The following is a 19689-nucleotide window of genomic DNA, read 5'->3' as shown; positions in this document are numbered from 1 at the left end:
CCCGCCAGAGGGAGGCGGTACTCAGGGGGTTAACGGGGAAAGGGCAGCAAAGAAAACCGTCCTGGTTACGTTCAATACAGTAAATACACTCATTTTTGGAAAGCAAAAAAGAAAAAGAAAAAAGGCGGCTGCCTCTTTAAGAAGTCGGAAAGGGTCAAAGCCCCGCCCTCCTATGCAGATGAGACGGTCGGAGGCCGCCAATCGGAAGTGCGGGAGGGGAGGGGCTGCCTCGCCCCGCACTCAAAGAAAGTTGCTGGCCGGCTTCGCCGCTCGGCTTCTACTTGGCGACGTCGGTGGCTGCGAAGAGGACGCGTTTGGAGAGCTCCGCTTTTTGCGCACGGGAGAGTTTAGCGCACCGGGGGGACTTGCGCGTTTGGCGCTGCTGCGGCTGCCGATTCCGCTCCGGAGGCTCTTACTGCTGCTGCGGCGGCTGGCCCAGCGTCGCTTTTCGCCCGGCAGGCGGCTTGGCGTCGTGCGCCCGGCTGCCTCTCCATCGCGCGCTCCAGGCACCGTGCGCTCCCGGCTGGCCCGTGCCTGGCTCCTGGGCCCCGCTGCTGGGGCGCCCCGCTCTTCCCGGCCGGCTCTACTCGCGCGCCGCCGATGCTGAACATGAGCGAGGAGCACTCCAAAGCCCTGGAGGCGCCGGGCAGCCCCGCGGGCACGGCCAGCTCCATGTCCCACGTGGACTCGGACTCGGACGCGCCGTCGTCGCCCGCGGGCTCGGAGGGAGCCCCGGGGGCGCCCTCGGCTTCCTCGCAGCGCCCCGGCGGCGGCCCCAAAGGCGAGCCGGGCGACGTGGACGAGCGCTTCCCGGCGTGCATCCGCGACGCCGTCTCGCAGGTGCTGAAGGGCTACGACTGGAGCCTGGTGCCCATGCCCGTCCGCGGCAACGGGGCGCTGAAAGCCAAGCCGCACGTCAAGCGGCCCATGAACGCCTTCATGGTGTGGGCGCAGGCCGCCCGGCGGAAGCTGGCTGACCAATACCCGCATCTGCACAACGCCGAGCTCAGCAAGACGCTGGGCAAGCTGTGGCGGTGAGTGGCCGGGGCTGGGCTGGGCTGGGCGGACGGAGCGCAGCAGCCCGCGGTGGGGAGAGAGGTTGCGCCTGCCAGGGAAATACGCGCAGAGAAAGGAAAGGTGACGGCCAGGGACCTTTCACTTTAGAGTTAACGCGCCCCGACGGGAATGAATGGGAGTTACTTCCGAGGAATACGCTCAAGCAAATAGTGTGGGATTCCAGTCCGAAACAGATTAATGACAAATTAATTGCATTAGAACACCAGTGGGAGCATTATTTTTTTTAAAGCGAGGTTTTAAGATTGGGGTATCCTTCCCTTTTTTTCGGGGGAGGAGTGTATGTTACATTTTTTGCTTTCCCCGCAGCACTTGAGCAGCAGGTCTCCAACCCATCTTAAAATCGTGTTATTTTTGGGTCCGCTATTGTATTTTAGCTTATCCCTCCCTCTTTTAGCAAAAGGTAGCCCAAGGTGCTCCAGTAAATATAATGTCATGGCAGAGTGGGTTTGAACCCTGTTCTTCCAGTTTCTACTCTGACACACTATTTCTTTATGCTTGCTGTAGTGTGGTTGTAAAACTTTCCAGACATTTAACGGCGTACGGGCAGTGTATGAATTTAAGTACATAAATTAAGACTTTATGGGTATTAAGGCCCCTTTGGAGAGATTAGATGGTGTTCATTTTCTCTCTCCCCAAACCTATCCTTAATGTAGATGGAGTAGGGTTCATTTGAACTCAATTTCATTTTTGTTTTTCTGGATCTCCAGGTTTGAAGAAGGTGAAACATAAACTGGGGGGCGGGGAGAGAAGGCATCTGAGCTTCTCAAAAAATTTCATCAAAAAAAACTTATTTCTTCCCAATTAAAATTAGTAGAACTCCTCCCCCCTAGCATTTTATGTCCAAAAAAAATTCCGTTGAAGTTTGTGCTGCTTGTAAGAGAGACTGATTAGGAAGTGGGAGAAATGGACTGAAAAAAACAGGGAGGTCATAGGAGTCACTTTTTGTGGGCATTATGGAGTTAGTGATGTCTCTTCCCAAAGAAGCACTGTATGAAACATTTCCTAACCATTCCCAAGTTTCAAATCACCTGGGGTGTCTCTTGCTGTTACAGTGGGGGGCCCAGTAGAGTCTCCAGCAGCTCTTCGGCTGATAAATCCCAAAGTCCAGGAACACCTGGTGGAAATCAAAGGCACAGGCAGCATAATGAGGGACAGCTGGTGTGGAGGGGTGGGGGAGAGAAAGAAACATCAAGGTTCAAATCAGGGACATTTCTGCTACTTGAAAGGCATGCACTTTAAACTTACCCACCACCAAAGCACCCCCAAATTTCCCCAAACCTCTCAAGGTTGCCTCTTCTGTCTTGGCAATTCTGATGATTGCTGAGAGCAGCGTGGATCTCACTTGTGCCTCACTGCCTGGGTGGAAAAGCATGTCAGGTGTGCTACGACATTGCTTTGAAGGCTGCAGTGGCCTCCTAGCAACCTTGAAGCATCCAGCTGTCTGGTTGCGTGGGCGAAAATCCTACTTAGTACCCCCCCTTTCCTCCCAAACTTTTCTCTCCCAAAGCATTGCACACTTTGGAGGGCTATTCCCCCCCCCCACCAGTAAATGTGATATTAAAAGGGCACACTCCTCAGAGCTGTGAAGGGCCCACTATTCAAATATTCTTATTTTTCTTTAGAGGCTTTGGGAATTGGGTATTATTTAGTTCAATGTACGGGTGCCCAATGGGTTATTTCTTGGCTCTGCCAGTTTTTCTCCTCCTGTTTCAGAAGAAATAGCTATCAATCTATTACTTATTTCCTATTATTATTTATTTAAAAATTCAAAACTTTAATTAGTGCCAGTAATGTGTGAACAGGATGCGGGCCAAACCCAGACTGGCTCATCTGGCTCAGTGAAGTCTGCCCTGACAGGCAGCAGCACTCCAGGGTTTTGGGAATACTCCTTTGCATTTTTTAAAGACCCATTTCATTGTCTCTTCATAAGGAATAGAAGAGCGCCGTTTTCATGTCAAAAACAAGAATCTCGTGTAACCTTTGTAGGCTGACATATTTCATCTGCAGGTCTGTGCCTGTAAAGCATATGCCTAACAATTCTGTTGGTTTTTACGAGGTGCCACAGGAGTTTGTTTTGTCTCTTGGTTAGTGTCTATTTTCCTCTCAAGGATGGCAGTGCTACCCTTGACACCTTTGTGGGTGTGAGAGTGAATCTGTTGACATTTCCATGTGGTATTTTCAGACCAAGTCTACTTCTGTTAGGGTTTGCTCATAAGAGGCGTTGGGTTGTTCCGAAGCCTGTGCTTCGGAAAACGAAAGCCATAGGAAGCGGACTTATATTGTTTCAGACTGTTTGGTCCACCTAGTTCAGTATTGTCTGTGCTGTCAAGGGTTTCAGAAATAATTCCCTTCCAGCCCTACCTGGGGATTGAACCGAGGACCTTTTACATGAAAAACAGATGCTTATCCACTGAGCTATGGCCGTTTCCCATTTGGACACTGGGTATGTGGCAACAGGGTAAAGTTGTGTTAAAGCTACTGCATTTTCCTTCAGGCTCCTAGACTACTAAACTTGGACCCTTGGTTAGAAATGTCAACACTTTAAAAAAAAAGGTTTTAATGATACCTTCATGTAACCAGTTACTGTATTTTTCGCTCTATAAGACTCACCAGACCACAAGACGCACCTAGTTTTGGGAGGAGGAAAACAAGAAAAAAAATATTCTGAATCTCAGAAGCCAGAACAGCAAGAGGGATCGCTGTGCAGTGAAAGCAGCAATCCCTCTTGCTGTTTTGGCTTCTGGGATAGCTGCACAGCCTGCATTTGCTCCATAAGACGCACAAACATTTCCCCTTACTTTTTAGGAGGGAAAAGTGAGTCTTATAGAACAAAAAATATGGTACTTTGAAGGAATAACAAATATAAATCCTGAATGAAAAATGCAACTGGTACCACCTCCCAGCGCCACATTTTTTTTTTAAAAAAAACCTTACTTGCATTATTATTAATGTAAATAATAAATTCACTATTCTTCGATGGTACTAGTACAGAGCAGTCTCAACTCTCTCCTTTCACTTTGAAGGGATAAGGAAATGGGGGAGAAGGTCCCCCCCCATTCCGTAGCCACTGAACTTAATGATAGTAGAATCATAAAATTGATCATCTAGTCCCACAATGCGTTCTCTCCAGGTCGTAATAATCAAATTGACTGTGCCGTATTTATTGCATGTGGTTTTAAGGCTGTGGCAAAGGGTCCAAAAGAAGTAGAATGCCTGCAGCAAATACATGAAGCAGCAGCGACTGACCTGGCCAGTCCTCGTGGAATATCAAACTGCGTAGCAAAAATAAATCGTGCCAGCAGTAACTGTTGACTTGGCTTCGTCAGATTAGTGAACCACCTTTGCAATCTGCCAGCGCTTTCCTTCTAGATTACTTGCTCATGTTTTCTCAGTAGCTGCTGCAAAGAATGTAATTTGATAAGATGGTAATACTACAACATAGTACTGATACAGTCCATTTCAAGTGTGGTGCCTATATTATCTCTGCATTAATCTTTGCCACAGCTGCATAAGGTAGTCCAGTATTATTATTCCCATATTGCAGAGGCTGTGGCTGAGAGAATAGTGGCTTGCCCAAGAAATCTCCCTACTGAGTTTATTATGACTCAAGTGAAATTTCTTCGAGGGTTCTTCGTCGCTCACAGCTCATTCCTTTAACAATTGCCTGTGCTGTGAGCCCCACCAGACTGGTGATCTTCAGCATGCTGCTGACTCAACAGTAGTGCATTAGTGGTGGTTAAATACTGGACCATCCAAACGTCATTTTGCTGTAGCAGTAGCTCTGTGATGGCTCCCCAGTTTTATTGCACTCTTGCACTATAGCGCAGCAAAAGCAGGAGACACGCCCTGAGACATTTGTGGCATAAAAAGTTACAGGATTTCAGGAGGAAGCTACAGAGTATGCGCAGATTGGAAACACAGCAGTGCATCTGCCCCAAGACTTTTGCGGGCACAAACAGCATTGAAAGTGCGATCACATGCAGTGTAACTGGCCTAGTGTTGTCAATGTTAAATGAAAAGGACATCTGTCTGCATTTGATGCATGTGCTGGGCACCGTTTCTGGGATAGTTGCATGATCAAAATATGTGCTTGGAGTCTAGTGTAAGAGGTGGAGGGGATACCATGAGTCATTTAGTCCAGCCCCTTTTCATAAGGCTGGAAATCTATAACATCATTGTCAGAAGCTAACCCTTTTTGTCCTTGGAAGGGGATTGTGATTTTTGCCTTTCTCCGAGCTGTTCTGCTTAATATTCCCTCTGAGGCTAAAGCTCCCCTTACATCAAAGTAGGTACCAGTGAATATAGTGGAGCCAGTCCACAAGCATATATTCCTGAGGGATAGCTTGGTTGGTAGAGCATGAAACCCTTAATCCCAGGGTTCTGGGTTCAAGCCCCATATTGGGTGAAAGATTCCTGCAGATCCCTGCAGTTAGACTAGATGATCCTCTTGGTCCCTTCCAATTCTGTGAATGAGGTCACCATGCACACCCATCTCCCCAAAAGGGACATGCTGTCGCTCCTTGTTTTAGGATTGAGTCACTCATCAGATGGGCTGTGTGTGTAAATGGATCGTCCCACTTCTGATACCACATACGACTTTCCCTTCAGTTTTGACACGGGATGGTTCCCAGTGGAGCTAGTTTGCACCTTGGCTGTCAGCAGGCAAGGCATCCAATCATTTTAACCTAAGTGCATGTGAATTATTGGCCTCTGTTTCCAGGATGCCTTTAAAATACTCCTTGTCAACAAGTTGGGAAGTTTGACTTAGTAGCCTAGAGCAGCCAAGTACACTGATGCACCCGATCAACTGACAGCCTTATTATTTTAGCTCTTTTTTAAAACAACAGCAACAAGATTATTGCTCAGAGCAGGGCGGGCACAGCTGAAAGCAATGCAACACACCCCTGGAGCTTTAGGGAGTAGCCTCTTAGTGTCTCTCCTATTCGACCAGCTGGATTTGCATGGATGCATTTATGCAATGCTTGGCTACAATGTGCTCTGACGTATAATGAGTTTAAAACCTTTGCGGAATAGTTGTGTGTGCTCGATCCAGAACCGAAAAGATGCAGTGTTAAGGTTGGTGGCATAATACTACATAACAGTGCCATCTGATGCAAGTTTGCTCGGAAGGCGTACATTGTTAAAGAGCTATGTTCAGTGGGACCTCATTCCTAGGACTGCAGTTTCAGTATGTTCCCAGTAAGCACATGTACCTGAGCAGGGAGTGGGCCACAAATGGAGAAGCCATGGTATTGAAACCCGCTCTTTCCTGTTCAAAGCACCAATAATGTGTGCGTCCAAAGACTTATGCACAGTCCGTGTTTATAGCAAAGGGTTTGGAGTTGTTGTTCACATCCCTGTTCAGTGCTGCAGCTCAGCGGCTGATGGTGGACTGGTCACTCTCTCAGCCTAGCTTATGGTATGGAAGATAGAGCGACCAGGATGCTGTTACACACTGCCCCATGATAGCTGCAGACAAGGTGAAAGAGTATATGAAATATCCCCCACTGCAATCCTATATATCACTGTTTTGATTTATGCCCCGCTGAGGCAAATGGACCTTACTCCCAGGTAAATGAGTCTAGGATCATGGCCTCATTCTCGCGGAATCAGGAAGAAAAGTAATATTTGGATGGAAAGGACAAAAATTGAGCACTGTTCCTTTTAGATCAGAGCTGGGCAGAAAGTAGATCAGGGTCTGTTGGTTGAACTGGGGTGAACTGAAGATGTCATGGATTTCTGGCTTCCAGGGAATGGACCATAGGTTAATTGTAGAGGATCTCCCTTGCATGCAGAAGGTGTCAGGTTCAATCTCTGGCATCTCTAGGTAGAGCTGTGAGATACTCGCTGTCTAAAAACCTTGGGCAGCTGCTGTCAGTCAGTGTAGACAATACTGAGCTAGATGAACGGAGGGTGTGACTTGGTATTAGGCAGTTTCCTATCCATCTTAATATCTTCTAATTGTTTAAACAATGGCAACCACAGAGTTACTCTTCTCTTAAAGTATACTGATGAAATGATGAAAGCTGTATGTGTTCAATAGGAATGGCTTTTTGGTTTGGGAGGAATGTGAGCACAGGTCAGTTTTGGTACTCAAAACCGAATTCCTGGGCTCATAATTCATTTATTCTCAGTAAATGTCTTGAGCATCTGGCTCCAGTTGATAGAGCTCTGGGTTCTAGCAAAACACTCTGAGTAGCTCCCGCAAGCATGAAGTCTGCTCAATTCTGCTATAAGGTATTAAAGCGTAGCCAGAGAAAGCTCTTAATATGCACGCTTTTTTGTTTTTGTGTTTGCAGTTTAATCTTAAGCATATCCAAGGTGAAATCTGTGCCTTTGAACATTGCTGTGAATCTTTGCCTCTCCCTGTAGAACCTGAAACGGCACTCCTGCTTCAGCTCCCAGGTTAATTTAATGGGTGAAGTGGTTGCCACATTGAACTTTTCTGCCCTTGGCACCAGAACCTCTTATGCTGCCAGCTGTGACTATTTGTAATCTATTGGCAACAGTTTGCAGTCCAGTGAAATTGACTGATAATTAATGGTCACTTCTAGCATCAGTAGCTCCTGAGCTGTATGACTTACTCGCTAAAGCAATTTGCAGTCGCTTAACTTTTCCTCTTCCAGTTTGCAACCCCCCCACCTTTAAACGAAGAGAGTCTGTTTTTAACCTTCCGCTGATCCCAAATGGTTTTTTTTAAAAAAAAATCAGCATTTTGGTCTAGTGCCAAACATGTCAAGGTCCCTCTAGAAGAACCGAATTATTTCCCGAGGCTTGGGAGCCTGGAGGCTTTCGGCTGCTGCAATCGTCTCTCATAACAGGAATCATTTCTTTATTTTTTTGTTCTGCACAGAGTTGTGTTTCTGTTCATCCAGGTGAATCTCAAGCCAATCTTCTGGGACAGTGGGGACCTGGTCCCCTAACTAGGGAATGTCCAGTATCCCAGTAACTGATTAGTGTTATCCAAGGACGCCAGAATGTAGGAGCAGAAATTGCTCTTTGTAAACAGAGCAGAGCACGGGAAAGGATTTGAAAGGGGGATATGGGAGGTTTGTTTGGCTCCTGGTGTTGGGGTGTGCGGTTTCAGATTTCCATTCCATCTTACTTCTTTCTCTCCTGTTTAAAAGCAGTGGCGGCACCGGGAAAAAATTCTTGGAGGGCACAGAAAAGGGCAAATTATATTTCCAGGTGGGCGAGAGATAAAAACGATGGCTTATGTCAATGACAGGAGTTCAGCATTCAGGACACTTGCCCCTCTGCCCCCTTTGGGCACCCCATGTGTTGTAAGGTGGCAGAAGCTCAAGGGCATGGCATCTGCTTTGCACACAAAAGAACCCAAATCCAATCTCCAGCAGCATCCCCAGGGAGGGCTGGGAATGTCCTTGTGCCTGAATCCTTGGAGGGCTACTGCCAGGCGCTGTAAAGGTAAAGGGAGGGACCCCTGACCATTAGGTCTGGTCATGGCCGACTTTGGGGTTGCGGCACTCATCTCACTTTATTGGCCGAGGGAGCCGGCGTACAGCTTCTGGGTTATATGGCCAGCATGACTAAGCCGCTTCTGGCAAACCAGAGCAGTGCACAGAAACACCGTTTACCTTCCTACAGGAGCAGTACCTATTTATCTACTTGCACTTCATGCTTTTGAACTGCTAGGTTGGCAGGAGCAGGGACCGAGCAACGGGAGCTCACCCCGTTGTGGGGATTCGAACCGCTGACCTTCTGATCGGCAAGCCCTAGGCTCTGTGGTTTAGCCTACAGGGCCACCCGTGTCCCTGCCAGGCGTTGTAGACAGTACTAAATTGGATGGACAAGCAGTTTGACTCTGTATAAGGCAGCTTGTTCTGTTCCTTGAAAAAATAAAAATTGCCGGCCTCTCACAACTGCGGGAAATGGCTTTTGCTGCAGAGAACTTGATTTGCGAAAGGAGACCAGGCCAACTCTACAATTTTATGATTCTCTTGCCTGTCCTCCCTTTTGGTAATAGCCGGTTGCCAGTGAAAACAGCAAGTCTATTGAGCCCCTGGATCTGATGTGATGTGGCGCATTTGGCTGGATGAGGTTGGTTGTATAAGCACGAATTTAAATTGCTCGTTCATTTGTGGTACTTTAGAAATAACGAGTGATGTGCAAGATTAGTCGTACTTGGAGCTAGACCCATTGAAATGAATGGAGTTAAGCAAGTTTAGTTTATTGATTTGGGTAGTCTGACTTAGCTGGATATCACGCAAGTGTCTGGGCTCATATTATTTAGCAGTATCTTCCCTTTGTTTAAGCCTTTCATAGTTAAATGGAATTTTCCCGTATAAACATATGGAAATTAAATGTGTGGCATACGCTTTGCCTGTTATCTTTTATTTGTCTCTTGCAAATATTATCAAGTAGTTTCCTGGAAAGATTTGCAAAAAATAAAAATTGTCACTTCCTCTTCATACTCTGGGTTGTAGCCAATGCCAGCCCTACTCAGAGTAGATGCATTGAAATTAATGGACGTTGCTAAATTAAGTTCAGTAGAACTTGGTTGGGTATAACCCTTGGTGTTCGCTAAGAGCTAAAAGTGTTCTAACAGTGCAATGCTATGCACACACATATACCTGGGAATAAGTCTGGTTGAAAGCAGTGAGCTTTACTTCTGAGTAGTGATACCTAAGATTGTGCTGTTTGAACTTTGTGGTTCAGGGTCCGTGTTTTCCCGTGAATTGTTAAAAGTTCTATGGATCAAAAGTTTGGTAGAAGAGGCAGGGGAGAGATAACTGTGCAATGGGGAGAAGGGGGTACAGGGACAGGAAAATGCTAGCAGGTGCAAAGGAAGGGTTTTAAAAATCATCATCATCATTTGCTCAAGCTGACCATTACAGTGGTACCTCGGGTTACGTATTTAATTCATTCCAGAGGTCCGTTCTTAACTTGAAACTGTTCTTAACCTAAAGCACCACTTTAGTTAATGGGGCCTCCTGCTGCTGCTGCGTCACCGGAGCACGATTTCGGTTCTCAACCTGAAGCAAAGTTCTTAACCCGAGGTGCTATTTCTGGGTTAGCGGAGTCTGTAACCTGAAGCGTATGTAACCCGAGGTACCACTGTATTTAGTTTGCAAGTCCTCTTGTCAGCTAAGAGAGTATTAGAGACTTTGAAATGGTGTAAGCCTCCTATATGGAACAGACGAGCGTGTATGGAGAACAAAAGCAGGAGAGCTGCAACGATAAAATTAAAACTCAGGGGATGGAGGAAGGTGGTGGCTGTTGTAATCTGGTTTGTGTTGGTGCTTAAATATGCGTGTCCCAAACCCACCCTTTTCACTGCTGTAGGGTAACATTTTGGTATGGCTACTTTGCTTTTTCCTTCTTCCTCAAATCCTCCCCCAAACTGTTTCTCTCCCACCCCTCTGTCTTCATCTCTCTGTAATCTCTCCTCCTGGAGTCTGGAGGGAAGGCTAAGGACTCTTAAAAACAAAACCTTGGGTTCCTCTCTGACTCGCGGCTCCCAGCCGCTGAATGCAAATCTTTTTTCCCAAACTGCGCAGCCGAACAGTGTGATTAATGCCACCACAACAACAGCGGTTTTAAATTGAAGTTACCTGCCAAACCCACAAGGGCAACTTATGAGGGGGACAATATATGGGTCCCATTTTTCCCTATAAAAAGGTGAGGGTCAAACCAACAGCTACAACATGGGAGTGCAAGCAAGGCTGTGCGGTGATCAGGATCTAATACATTTAAATTGTATTGGTTTAAGTGGAAACACTAGAATACTTTTTTATGAAGTATCAGTTGGCAGTAATAGCAATAGGAATAATAAAGATATAGCAGTCCATCCTCTGATGTTTTCTCCTAAGTAAATGCTACTTAAGATTATTTATATGCTGATTTCCCACAAACATTCAGTAGGACTCGTTCTTCCAAATAAGTGTGCAACAGATTGTATTTTTACTGTGGGATCCTATACACGTCTACTCAAAGGTAGATTTAATTGAGTCCCATGTAGCTTTCTCCATGCTAAATGGATTTAGGATTGCAACCTGAACAAGTTTACACTGAAATTGCGCTCGTCTTCTCTGCCTGGAAAGTTTGCTTGATGGATATAAAATAATGTAAAACGAGAAGGGTAGAGTGACTAGAGAAGAAGAAGAAACAACATTTTGTATATTGTTGTGGTTCAGGATTTCTGAAACTTGTAACAAAGATTAAAGAATACATTCCAAAGATTTGGAAATACTCGAAAGACTCGCCTGTAAAATAATGTTTAACTTGGGTATTGTTCGTTACAGTGATGGGAAATCTGATCTGTTATATGCAACTGGTAGGAGCTGTATATAATTTCATTAAACCCTTTTTAATGGAAAATTGGATTCTGTTCAGGAGCAGAAAGTCGGTGTTGAGTTCCAAATTATATGTGGTTATTTATATAGATAATTGCTATACTGCTGTTTGCGCAGACAAAAATAATTAACAAAATCATAAATTAACACATGTAGCAAATCACTAAAGAATATTTACTGATAGCAAGATCAGGACTGATCAGTGTCTGCTCCTTCAAAAGCATGCTGAAAACAATGTGTCAATCAGCCACCTGAAACCATAAAGAGGTTGGGGCCCCCCAGACCGAGGTCCTACCTTAGTAGGAAGTTCAAACACAAGCAGCCACCACTGGGAAGGCCATGCCCCATGCCTTCATGCCATGTTCATCATACTGAGGAGGAATCCTCAGAAGGGCCTCATGAACTGAAGGCAGAATTCAGCTGAAGCTGAACATTCAAGTCTTACAAATTTCACATTAGAGTAAAGCAAAATGTCAAAGCTCTCCAACTGGAATTTTCTGCTTTGACTGGTTTTTTCCGGAGTTTCTATATAGTCCTATACACATTTATCTGAAAATAAACCTTGAACTTAACGGGAGTAGACATGCATAGTATTGTTCTGTTCTAAATCACTTTGAAATATCTGTTAAACATCTAAATTTTTAATTTTTGAAATTTTTTACTAAAACACATGAAAACAATTTCCTGTTAAATATGAAGCCCATGTTGTGATGTGATATCTGGGAATGGGGAAGAAATTCAGTCCAACCTGCAATTAAAACGCAAACCCACCTTATTTGCACTTTTCTGAAATAATACACAAATTGAAACAGCCGTCCTTCAAAATTTGTACTTTTTCTGGATTTTGCAATACAGTCCTCCAGCCAAATAATGAGTATAAAAATACACATACTCGGGCAAAATGTGAATAAAATGCATATGTTAAAATAATTTACAAAGAACATTGTATTAGGGGGAAATTGGTTTGCAAAAATGCATATATTAAACAGAAATGCATGCAAACATGTACATTGGGGGGGGATGCACTAAAATAATGAATTTTCACGAATACTTTTTTTTTAATTGCAAACTGATGTAGAAAATTGAATTTAAGACTGGAAAAATGATGTAGTAGCATTCTCCAGTAAGAGAAATGCTCTCCTTACTTGCACTGGGGCACAAGTGTGACCTTTGACTTAGCTTTCCAGACCAACACACATGACACATGTGTTGCGTAAATCAGGGGTCAGCAAACGTTTTCAGTGGGGGCTGGTCCACTGTCCCTCAGACCTTGCGGGAGACTGGACTATATTTTTTGGGGGGGGAATGAACGAATTCCTATACCCCACAAGTAATCCAGAGATGCATTTTAAATAAAAGCACACATTCTGCTCATGTAAAAACACCAGGCAGGCCCCACAAATAACCCAGAGATGCATTTTAAATAAAAGGACACATTCTACTCATGTAAAAACACCCTGATTCCTGGACCATCCGTGGGCCGGATTTAGAAGGCAATTGGGCCAGATCCGCCCCCCGGGCCTTACTTTGCCTACTCATGGCGTAAAGAGATTGTTGTTGTTTAGTCGTTTAGTCGTGTCCGACTCTTCGTGACCCCATGGACCAGAGCACGCCAGGCACTCCTGTCTTCCACTGCCTCCCGCAGTTTGGTCAAACTTATGCTGGTAGCTTTGAGAACGAGAAGCTCTCGAAGTAAAGAAATTAGATTGCAGTAATCTAGTTTTCGAACGGAAGCAATGATTTTAATCTCTCTTTTTTCTCTCTCCAAAAGTTTGCTAAGTGAAAGTGAGAAGCGTCCCTTTGTCGAAGAAGCCGAGCGCTTGCGAGTCCAGCACAAGAAGGACCACCCAGACTATAAATATCAGCCACGCAGGAGGAAAAGCGTCAAGGCAGGCCAAAGCGATTCTGATTCGGGAGCCGAATTGAGTCATCACAGTGGGAACCAGATCTACAAAGCAGACACTGGTCTGGGATCCATGAGCGAAACTCACCACCACAGTGACCACGCAGGTAAGGAAAGGGGAGGGCGACAGATTTATAATGGGAAACACCAAGAGGGCTGCAAAAGTCACTCAAGATGTAATTGTTCACAATGTAAAACAGTAAAACAATTTATAGACACAATGCTAAAATGCAGTATATAGTTTAAAAAATGAAATGGCATGTGCCATTTCACCCTTTTTCAAATGCTCTTCCCAGTTGCCAAGCAATTAAGTTACATCTACCACATACATTTAAAGGAAATAGCTTCCCTGAAAGAATCCTGGGAACTGTAGTTTAAGGGGTCTGGGAATTGTAATCCTCAGAATGTTAAGCTACGGTTTCCAGGATTATGGGGGGAGGGGTGCCATGACCTTTTAGAGTGGTAGCACAGTGCAGTGCTTTCAGTGTCTGGTGTGGCTGTGTCCTTAGAGAAAACAACATCTAAACATAATGACAGGATACAGTTTCCTTAAAAGGGAAGGGATCTAGCTACAGGTTAGAGAATCTTTTTTGGATCAATCCCTAGCATCTTCAGATTGGACAGGGAACGTTTTGGGTTATATGTGGTCTCTCCTGTTCTCCCTTTGCCAGTGGACTTTATAAAGGGAGAACCCAGCCCATTCCTCACTCTCCCTTCTGCACTCCTGTCTCTTGCCCAACACTTCCTTGCAACCCCCCGCCGCCCCCCCCCGCAGGGATTCCCTTCACAGCTCTCCGTTCTTTGCTGCTGTTCCTACTCAGTGGCGCTGTCAGTGCAGCTCTTTGGGCAAACATCCAGGGCACCTCTCAGCAGAATGGGAAGGAGGGGGCCCCCAAGGCAGCAAAGTGAGACTTGACCACATTTTGAAGTGAGCATCAAAAGAGCCTCTTGGTCTCACAGAGGTCAACCAGATGTCCCACTGGGAAGCCATCTGCAAGCATGGGGAACTTGGAGCCCTCCAGATGTTATTGAATTCCAACTCTCATTGTCCCAGGGCTGTCAGATATTTTTGCTGAAAACCATCGGTCATCACAAAAATTACAGATAGTTACATTGCGAAGTACGTTTTCGCATCAGTGGTTCCCCATGTCATGCAGTAAAATCTCCTGTGGTATGGTGGGCTGCTAAAACAGGCACAGAAGCCTTGCAATAATTTTCTCCTATTTATCAGCAGGCAACATATGTTGTTCCATAATATTCGGAACAGGGAAACTGTCTGAAGAATCCCTTGGAGAAATCACTCCCTGGAGAATTATGTGGGGAGCGATAAAATTCTCACCGCAGAATAGTTTCCACCTCTGCCTGGCTGCAAGTAACATCAGTGTTGATGGACAGATATTCTAGCGTGTCTCCCATCTAAATACGGAGGAGACATAGTTTGAAATCTCAAGGTTGTGGGTGCCTTCCGTGTTGCATCAACCAATAATTAGTCAGAAATGATCTGGAAGGCCATAATCAAATTTCACAGAAGAAGAAGAATAAATTAAGTTGCATAGTTTGGAGATGATTCTATTGGCTGAGGTTGGTGGGTGCTGGAGTGTGACATCTTGGAAGATGGGAAAGTTTGCCCACCCCAGTCTAAAGCATTCAGTGCCCTCCCCCCCGAATCTAGCATCTAAAATTACCCAACCATACCACTGCCCAGTCCAGACTTAATCATATATTAAATATCTACCCTGCCTTTCCAAAGGAGCCCAGGGTGACAAACATCAAAATGTTAAAACAATACATAAACATACTTAAAATGCGTAAAAGCCAGCTAATTTTTTTCCAAAGCAATTAAAGAAAAACATTTAGAGCATCTAAAAGTGTTTGAAAGTGATCACATACCTCTCAAAGTTACTGATTTCAAGGTTGCCATGGCCAGCATATGTCAGCCATCTGATGCCTGGGTAATCTGTGTCAGAGCATCAGAGGTTACCCCAGGAATCTTGTCTCGATGCTGAGCCCAGGGAAGAGTGCTTGTTCTATCATTTGGAGGACTGTGTGTGCTTCCATATCTATGGAGAACTTTCACATGTGACTGCCCCATTCATTGCAGTGAAAGAAAAAGATGACCACAAACCAGCGTAACTCTGCATTTCGGCATCTGCATTCCATGCAGGGCCCACTCCTTTGCATCGCTACTTAAAGAGAGTCTTTGGTAGCAAGGAGAAATTTTAGATCAGCAAAATGGGGGAGAAGGTTGACATTTGGCAGTCCCAACTCTAGCCTTCACTACAACTGCTTTTAAGCTACGGCAAGAGATCAGATTGTGGATCTCTGACTTATTTGTCTGGTTTGACCCCTCAGCTAGCCCCCTCTGGTTGGTATAGACCAGAGTGGGGAGCCTCCAGATGTTTCTGAACTCCCAAGATTCTGTGTGATCCCTGTTTTCCTTTGGGTCTGATGTTGGCGCCAAGGGACCACTAACCCAAGATGCTTGAAACGGCTTGTTCTGAACAGTGCTCACATGGCTTGAAATGTGCTTTGTCTCCAGGGCAGACCCACGGGCCCCCTACCCCACCCACCACCCCTAAGACGGACCTCCACCACGGGGGCAAGCAGGAGATGAAGCACGAGGGGCGCCGCCTAGTCGAGAGCGGCCGGCAGAACATCGATTTCAGCAACGTCGACATCTCTGAGCTGAGCAGCGAGGTGATCAACAACATGGAGACCTTTGACGTCCACGAGTTTGACCAGTACTTGCCACTCAACGGCCACTCTGCCATGCCGCCTGACCACGGGCAGAACTCTGCGGCAGGGTCTTATGGGCCCGCCTACCCCCACCCGACCGGCGGCAGCGGGGCTGGAGCCCCCCAGGTTTGGACTCACAAGAGCCCTCCCGCCACCTCGCCTCCCTCCAACGAAAGTGGGCAGCAGAGGCCCCACATCAAGACAGAGCAGCTGAGCCCTAGCCACTACAGTGAGCAATCCCACAGCTCCCCGACTCACTCCGACTACGGCTCCTACACTGCCCAGGCGTGTGCCACTACTGTGTCCTCTGCCACGGCCACGGCCTCTTTCTCCAGTTCCCAGTGCGACTACACAGATCTCCAAAGCTCCAACTACTACAACCCATACCCCGGCTACGCTTCCAGCCTCTACCAGTACCCATACTTCCACTCCTCGCGCCGGCCGTATGCCACCCCGATCCTCAACAGCTTGTCCATCCCTCCTTCGCACAGCCCCACCGCGAACTGGGACCAGCCGGTCTACACAACTCTGACAAGGCCTTGAGAAGGACGGAAGGAGTTGTTGAAGACCTGAGGTCTTCCCTGGACCCCCCTCCCCCCCAAAAAAGTATGCACTACACAAGTTCAGAAATGGAATGAAGAAGGCGCAGCCCATGAAAGGAGCACCCCCATTTCCCCCGTCCCAAGTGCCTCCTGTTCTTCTGTAATGACTTGGCCATCTGCTCCAAAAACCCTTTTGAAAAGTTTCCAGAAGACAAGAGTTCTATTTTCTTTATTAATAATAATAATAATTAATAAAAATTAATAAAGCATCTGGACTGATGGTTTCCTTTGAATACATGAAGGACAGTATATTCTAACTCCTCTGTGAGGACTTAAAAGAGAAGTGCCACAATTCGTACGCAGGACAGTGCAAAGTTAACAAGGAAATGACAAAGGCATTCCGGGGTCTATTGCAATGTGAGGATGAGTCGGCCTTGGCGCACAGAACCCACCTAGATTTAAAAAATCCTAATCATTTAATAATATTGAGGGACCACTCGAGAATCTTTTGGGACCTACCAACCAACTAATGTCAGAATTCCTTTGATTTGTAATCAAGAGTTCTTCTAAGCAAGGTTTGGCTGTAATTAACATTTTTGTTCAGAAGCTTAAAAAAAAAGTATGTTAAGCTCAGAAAAAAAGTGTCTTTTTGTCATTGTTTTGGGGTAAATCTGTTAAATATGTATTTATGTTCTGTGTAATTTTGTCTTTTTTTAATTAATGAAGTAATTCTGTGCAAGAAGTAGATTTTTTTTTTCTTTATTAAAGAGATTTGAAGGAGCATAAACTAGTGGAGAAAAGATGGTTTTCCTGCTCCTTAAAAAGAAGGTGGTGCAGTGCTTTGGTTCAGCCAGTCTTAAAAGCAAATCTGAAATACTTCTCAAAATAATTAAAGTGGTTATGGAAGGATATTATGGAAGGGAAGTGATGGGTTAATTTTCAGGGGGAGCAAAAAAATCCTTACTGATGGTGTTTCCTTATAATTTGTTGAGGAGGAGTTATTATAACATTGATACTAAGTTATAAATAACATATATTTACTTCTGACCGTGTCGGGTCAGAAATGAGGTTCATCAGGTCTAGGATTCTATTAATGAAAGAAACTAGCCAGCTGCTGCTGGGAGCTGATAAAACAACGATCTCAATGTCCTTCTCTGGGATTCCTCCTAAACACCTATTATTGGGTTGGACTCGATGACCCTAAGATCCCTTCTACAGTTCTATGATTCTAATTAACAGGTAGACTTTTTCTGATTACGGTGCTTCTCTTTTGCCATTGGGGCTTATAGTCCCTGAGAGCTCCAGCCCTCCATGAATTGGTCGCTATCTTTTCCTGTCCCCCAAAAGCCACTGAGGCTCATGGCAGTACCCTCTCCATCTCATGAGGTCAAGAATCCTAAAAAGACAATTATCGCTTGTATGAAGGAACACTGAGCCTTTTGCCAATGGGATCCAAAGGACGGTAACCTCCTCCCGAAGGTCCAGTATTACGGGAGAGGGAGGCAAACTCCATAGGACTGGTCCTGGAATGATCAACAATTGTGTCTCGAGAGTCTCTTAAAACAAAAAAATTGACAGGGTTTAACCAGTTCCTAGTTACGGTTTTTCATGCCTATTCCTTCCTGGAAATGGTTAAAAAACAGGCTAAATGTTAGTTTGGAAGAGCTCCCTTCTCTCTCCAGCGAGGCTACTTCAGAATGAATGTGGAAAAAGGAAAATGGCAATAAGCGTACCCTCCCCATGCCAATTAGTTTCAACACGTTAAATTAAATTTGAAGGCATCATTGGCTTTTGGGACTGTGCTGGGAGCACAGCTCGTTCTTGAGAAATTACATTTTAAGCAGAAGTTACGGATTGAGTTTCACTTTAATGTTGCCTATTTAGGGACCAGATGTCATCCTTCAAAGCTGTGAAAATAAAAACGTTCTCCACTATATTTTGGTTAGTTTTTTAGATGTAGACTAATATTTCGTTGATGTTTTGTTCCATTGTATGCTGAGCATATAATAACCATCCAACTCTAATGGTAACGTTGTGCCTTTTAAAAGAAAACTTTATAAATCTTTAAAACTTTCAGAGGTTATCTTATCTTTTCTACGTTTTCATATTCTTGGGGGTTTTGTTTTTGTTTCCGTTTTTGCTGAAAGGTGTTTCTTCTTCTACTTTCTTTTCTTTCTTTCTTTTTTGCATATTGCCTTTGGGGAATTTGGGGGGGAGGTGGGAGAACAAAGCGGGGAGGGGCAGCAGCAGCTCCTTATGCAATCTATTTTTCTGTAAAGTTTGAAGGTCGTCTGTTGTTATCTGTTCTGTTCACTAGCTTTTGACTAAGTACTGCTAACTTTTGTACAGGTCCATTTGATAAAATTAAAAAAAAATGCCTTTTATCCAGCAGTCGCTGATATATTCATTTGTGCATGGGACGTTCCCATGGGAATAGGAAATGAAAGGCTCTTCTTCGCCCCCCTCCAAGCACTGTGGGGTGCTCTTTCCATTTAAATTGGGTGCAAGGTAACCCTTGGGAGACAGGGCTGTCTTCTGGGGGCAGGGCTCATTGGAGCATAGATTGACACTAAGGTTTAATTTCTGACATACATTCCAGATTATGCTTTTAAAAAAATTAAGAGCACTTGGACTTAATGTTGGGTTTCGAATCTCAAAGGGAAGCCACTCGGTTACCTATTTTTGTAACGGTTGAGGTGCATCAAACCATGGCTGGGGGACTGCTGGCCAGCCACATGGCTGCTGGAGTCCAGATTGTATCAGCCAGTACAGTCGGTGCTCAGGGATGATAGAAATCGTAGCCCAACAGCACCCCCAAGGGTGGTGGGTTCCCTGTCCCTGCATGAACCCTTATCAGACATTCAGAAAAGTGGATCTATGGGCAGGGAGGATTCACCCCAACACACCTGCGTTCATTACAAGAGGGGTTCTCAAACAGGTCCACGATCATCACTCAGAGCGTCCTTGGCATTGCTGTATTAAATACTTGCATTGTTTTGTTGATACTTTTATAGCTTCTCTTATTTCTCACATTGTAAGTTACTTGTATTGCAAATTTAATTCCATGGGCTGCAAATCGTACTACCATATACAAAATAAAAAGAAGCACTAGAAAACC

The 19689-nt window shown here is 45.1% G+C and overlaps 1 protein-coding gene across 1 annotated transcript; it reads left to right on the top strand.

Annotated features, from left to right (window-relative positions):
• Positions 1–262: 262 nt before the first annotated feature.
• Positions 263–18955, top strand: SOX8 (SRY-box transcription factor 8). The gene is made up of 3 exons (XM_081887448.1): positions 263–1034; positions 13162–13400; positions 15833–18955. The coding sequence occupies exons 1-3, from the start codon at positions 601–603 to the stop codon at positions 16570–16572; spliced, it is 1413 nt and encodes a 470-aa protein (XP_081743574.1). The 5' UTR covers positions 263–600; the 3' UTR covers positions 16573–18955.
• The last annotated feature ends 734 nt before the right edge of the window (positions 18956–19689 follow it).

Source organism: Podarcis melisellensis (genome assembly GCF_964234715.1).
Source record: "Podarcis melisellensis genome assembly, chromosome: 14".
Classification (NCBI taxonomy): Eukaryota; Metazoa; Chordata; class Lepidosauria; order Squamata; family Lacertidae; genus Podarcis; species Podarcis melisellensis.
The sequence above is the reverse complement of the archived record's forward strand: the minus strand, read 5'-3'. Positions and strand labels throughout refer to the sequence as shown.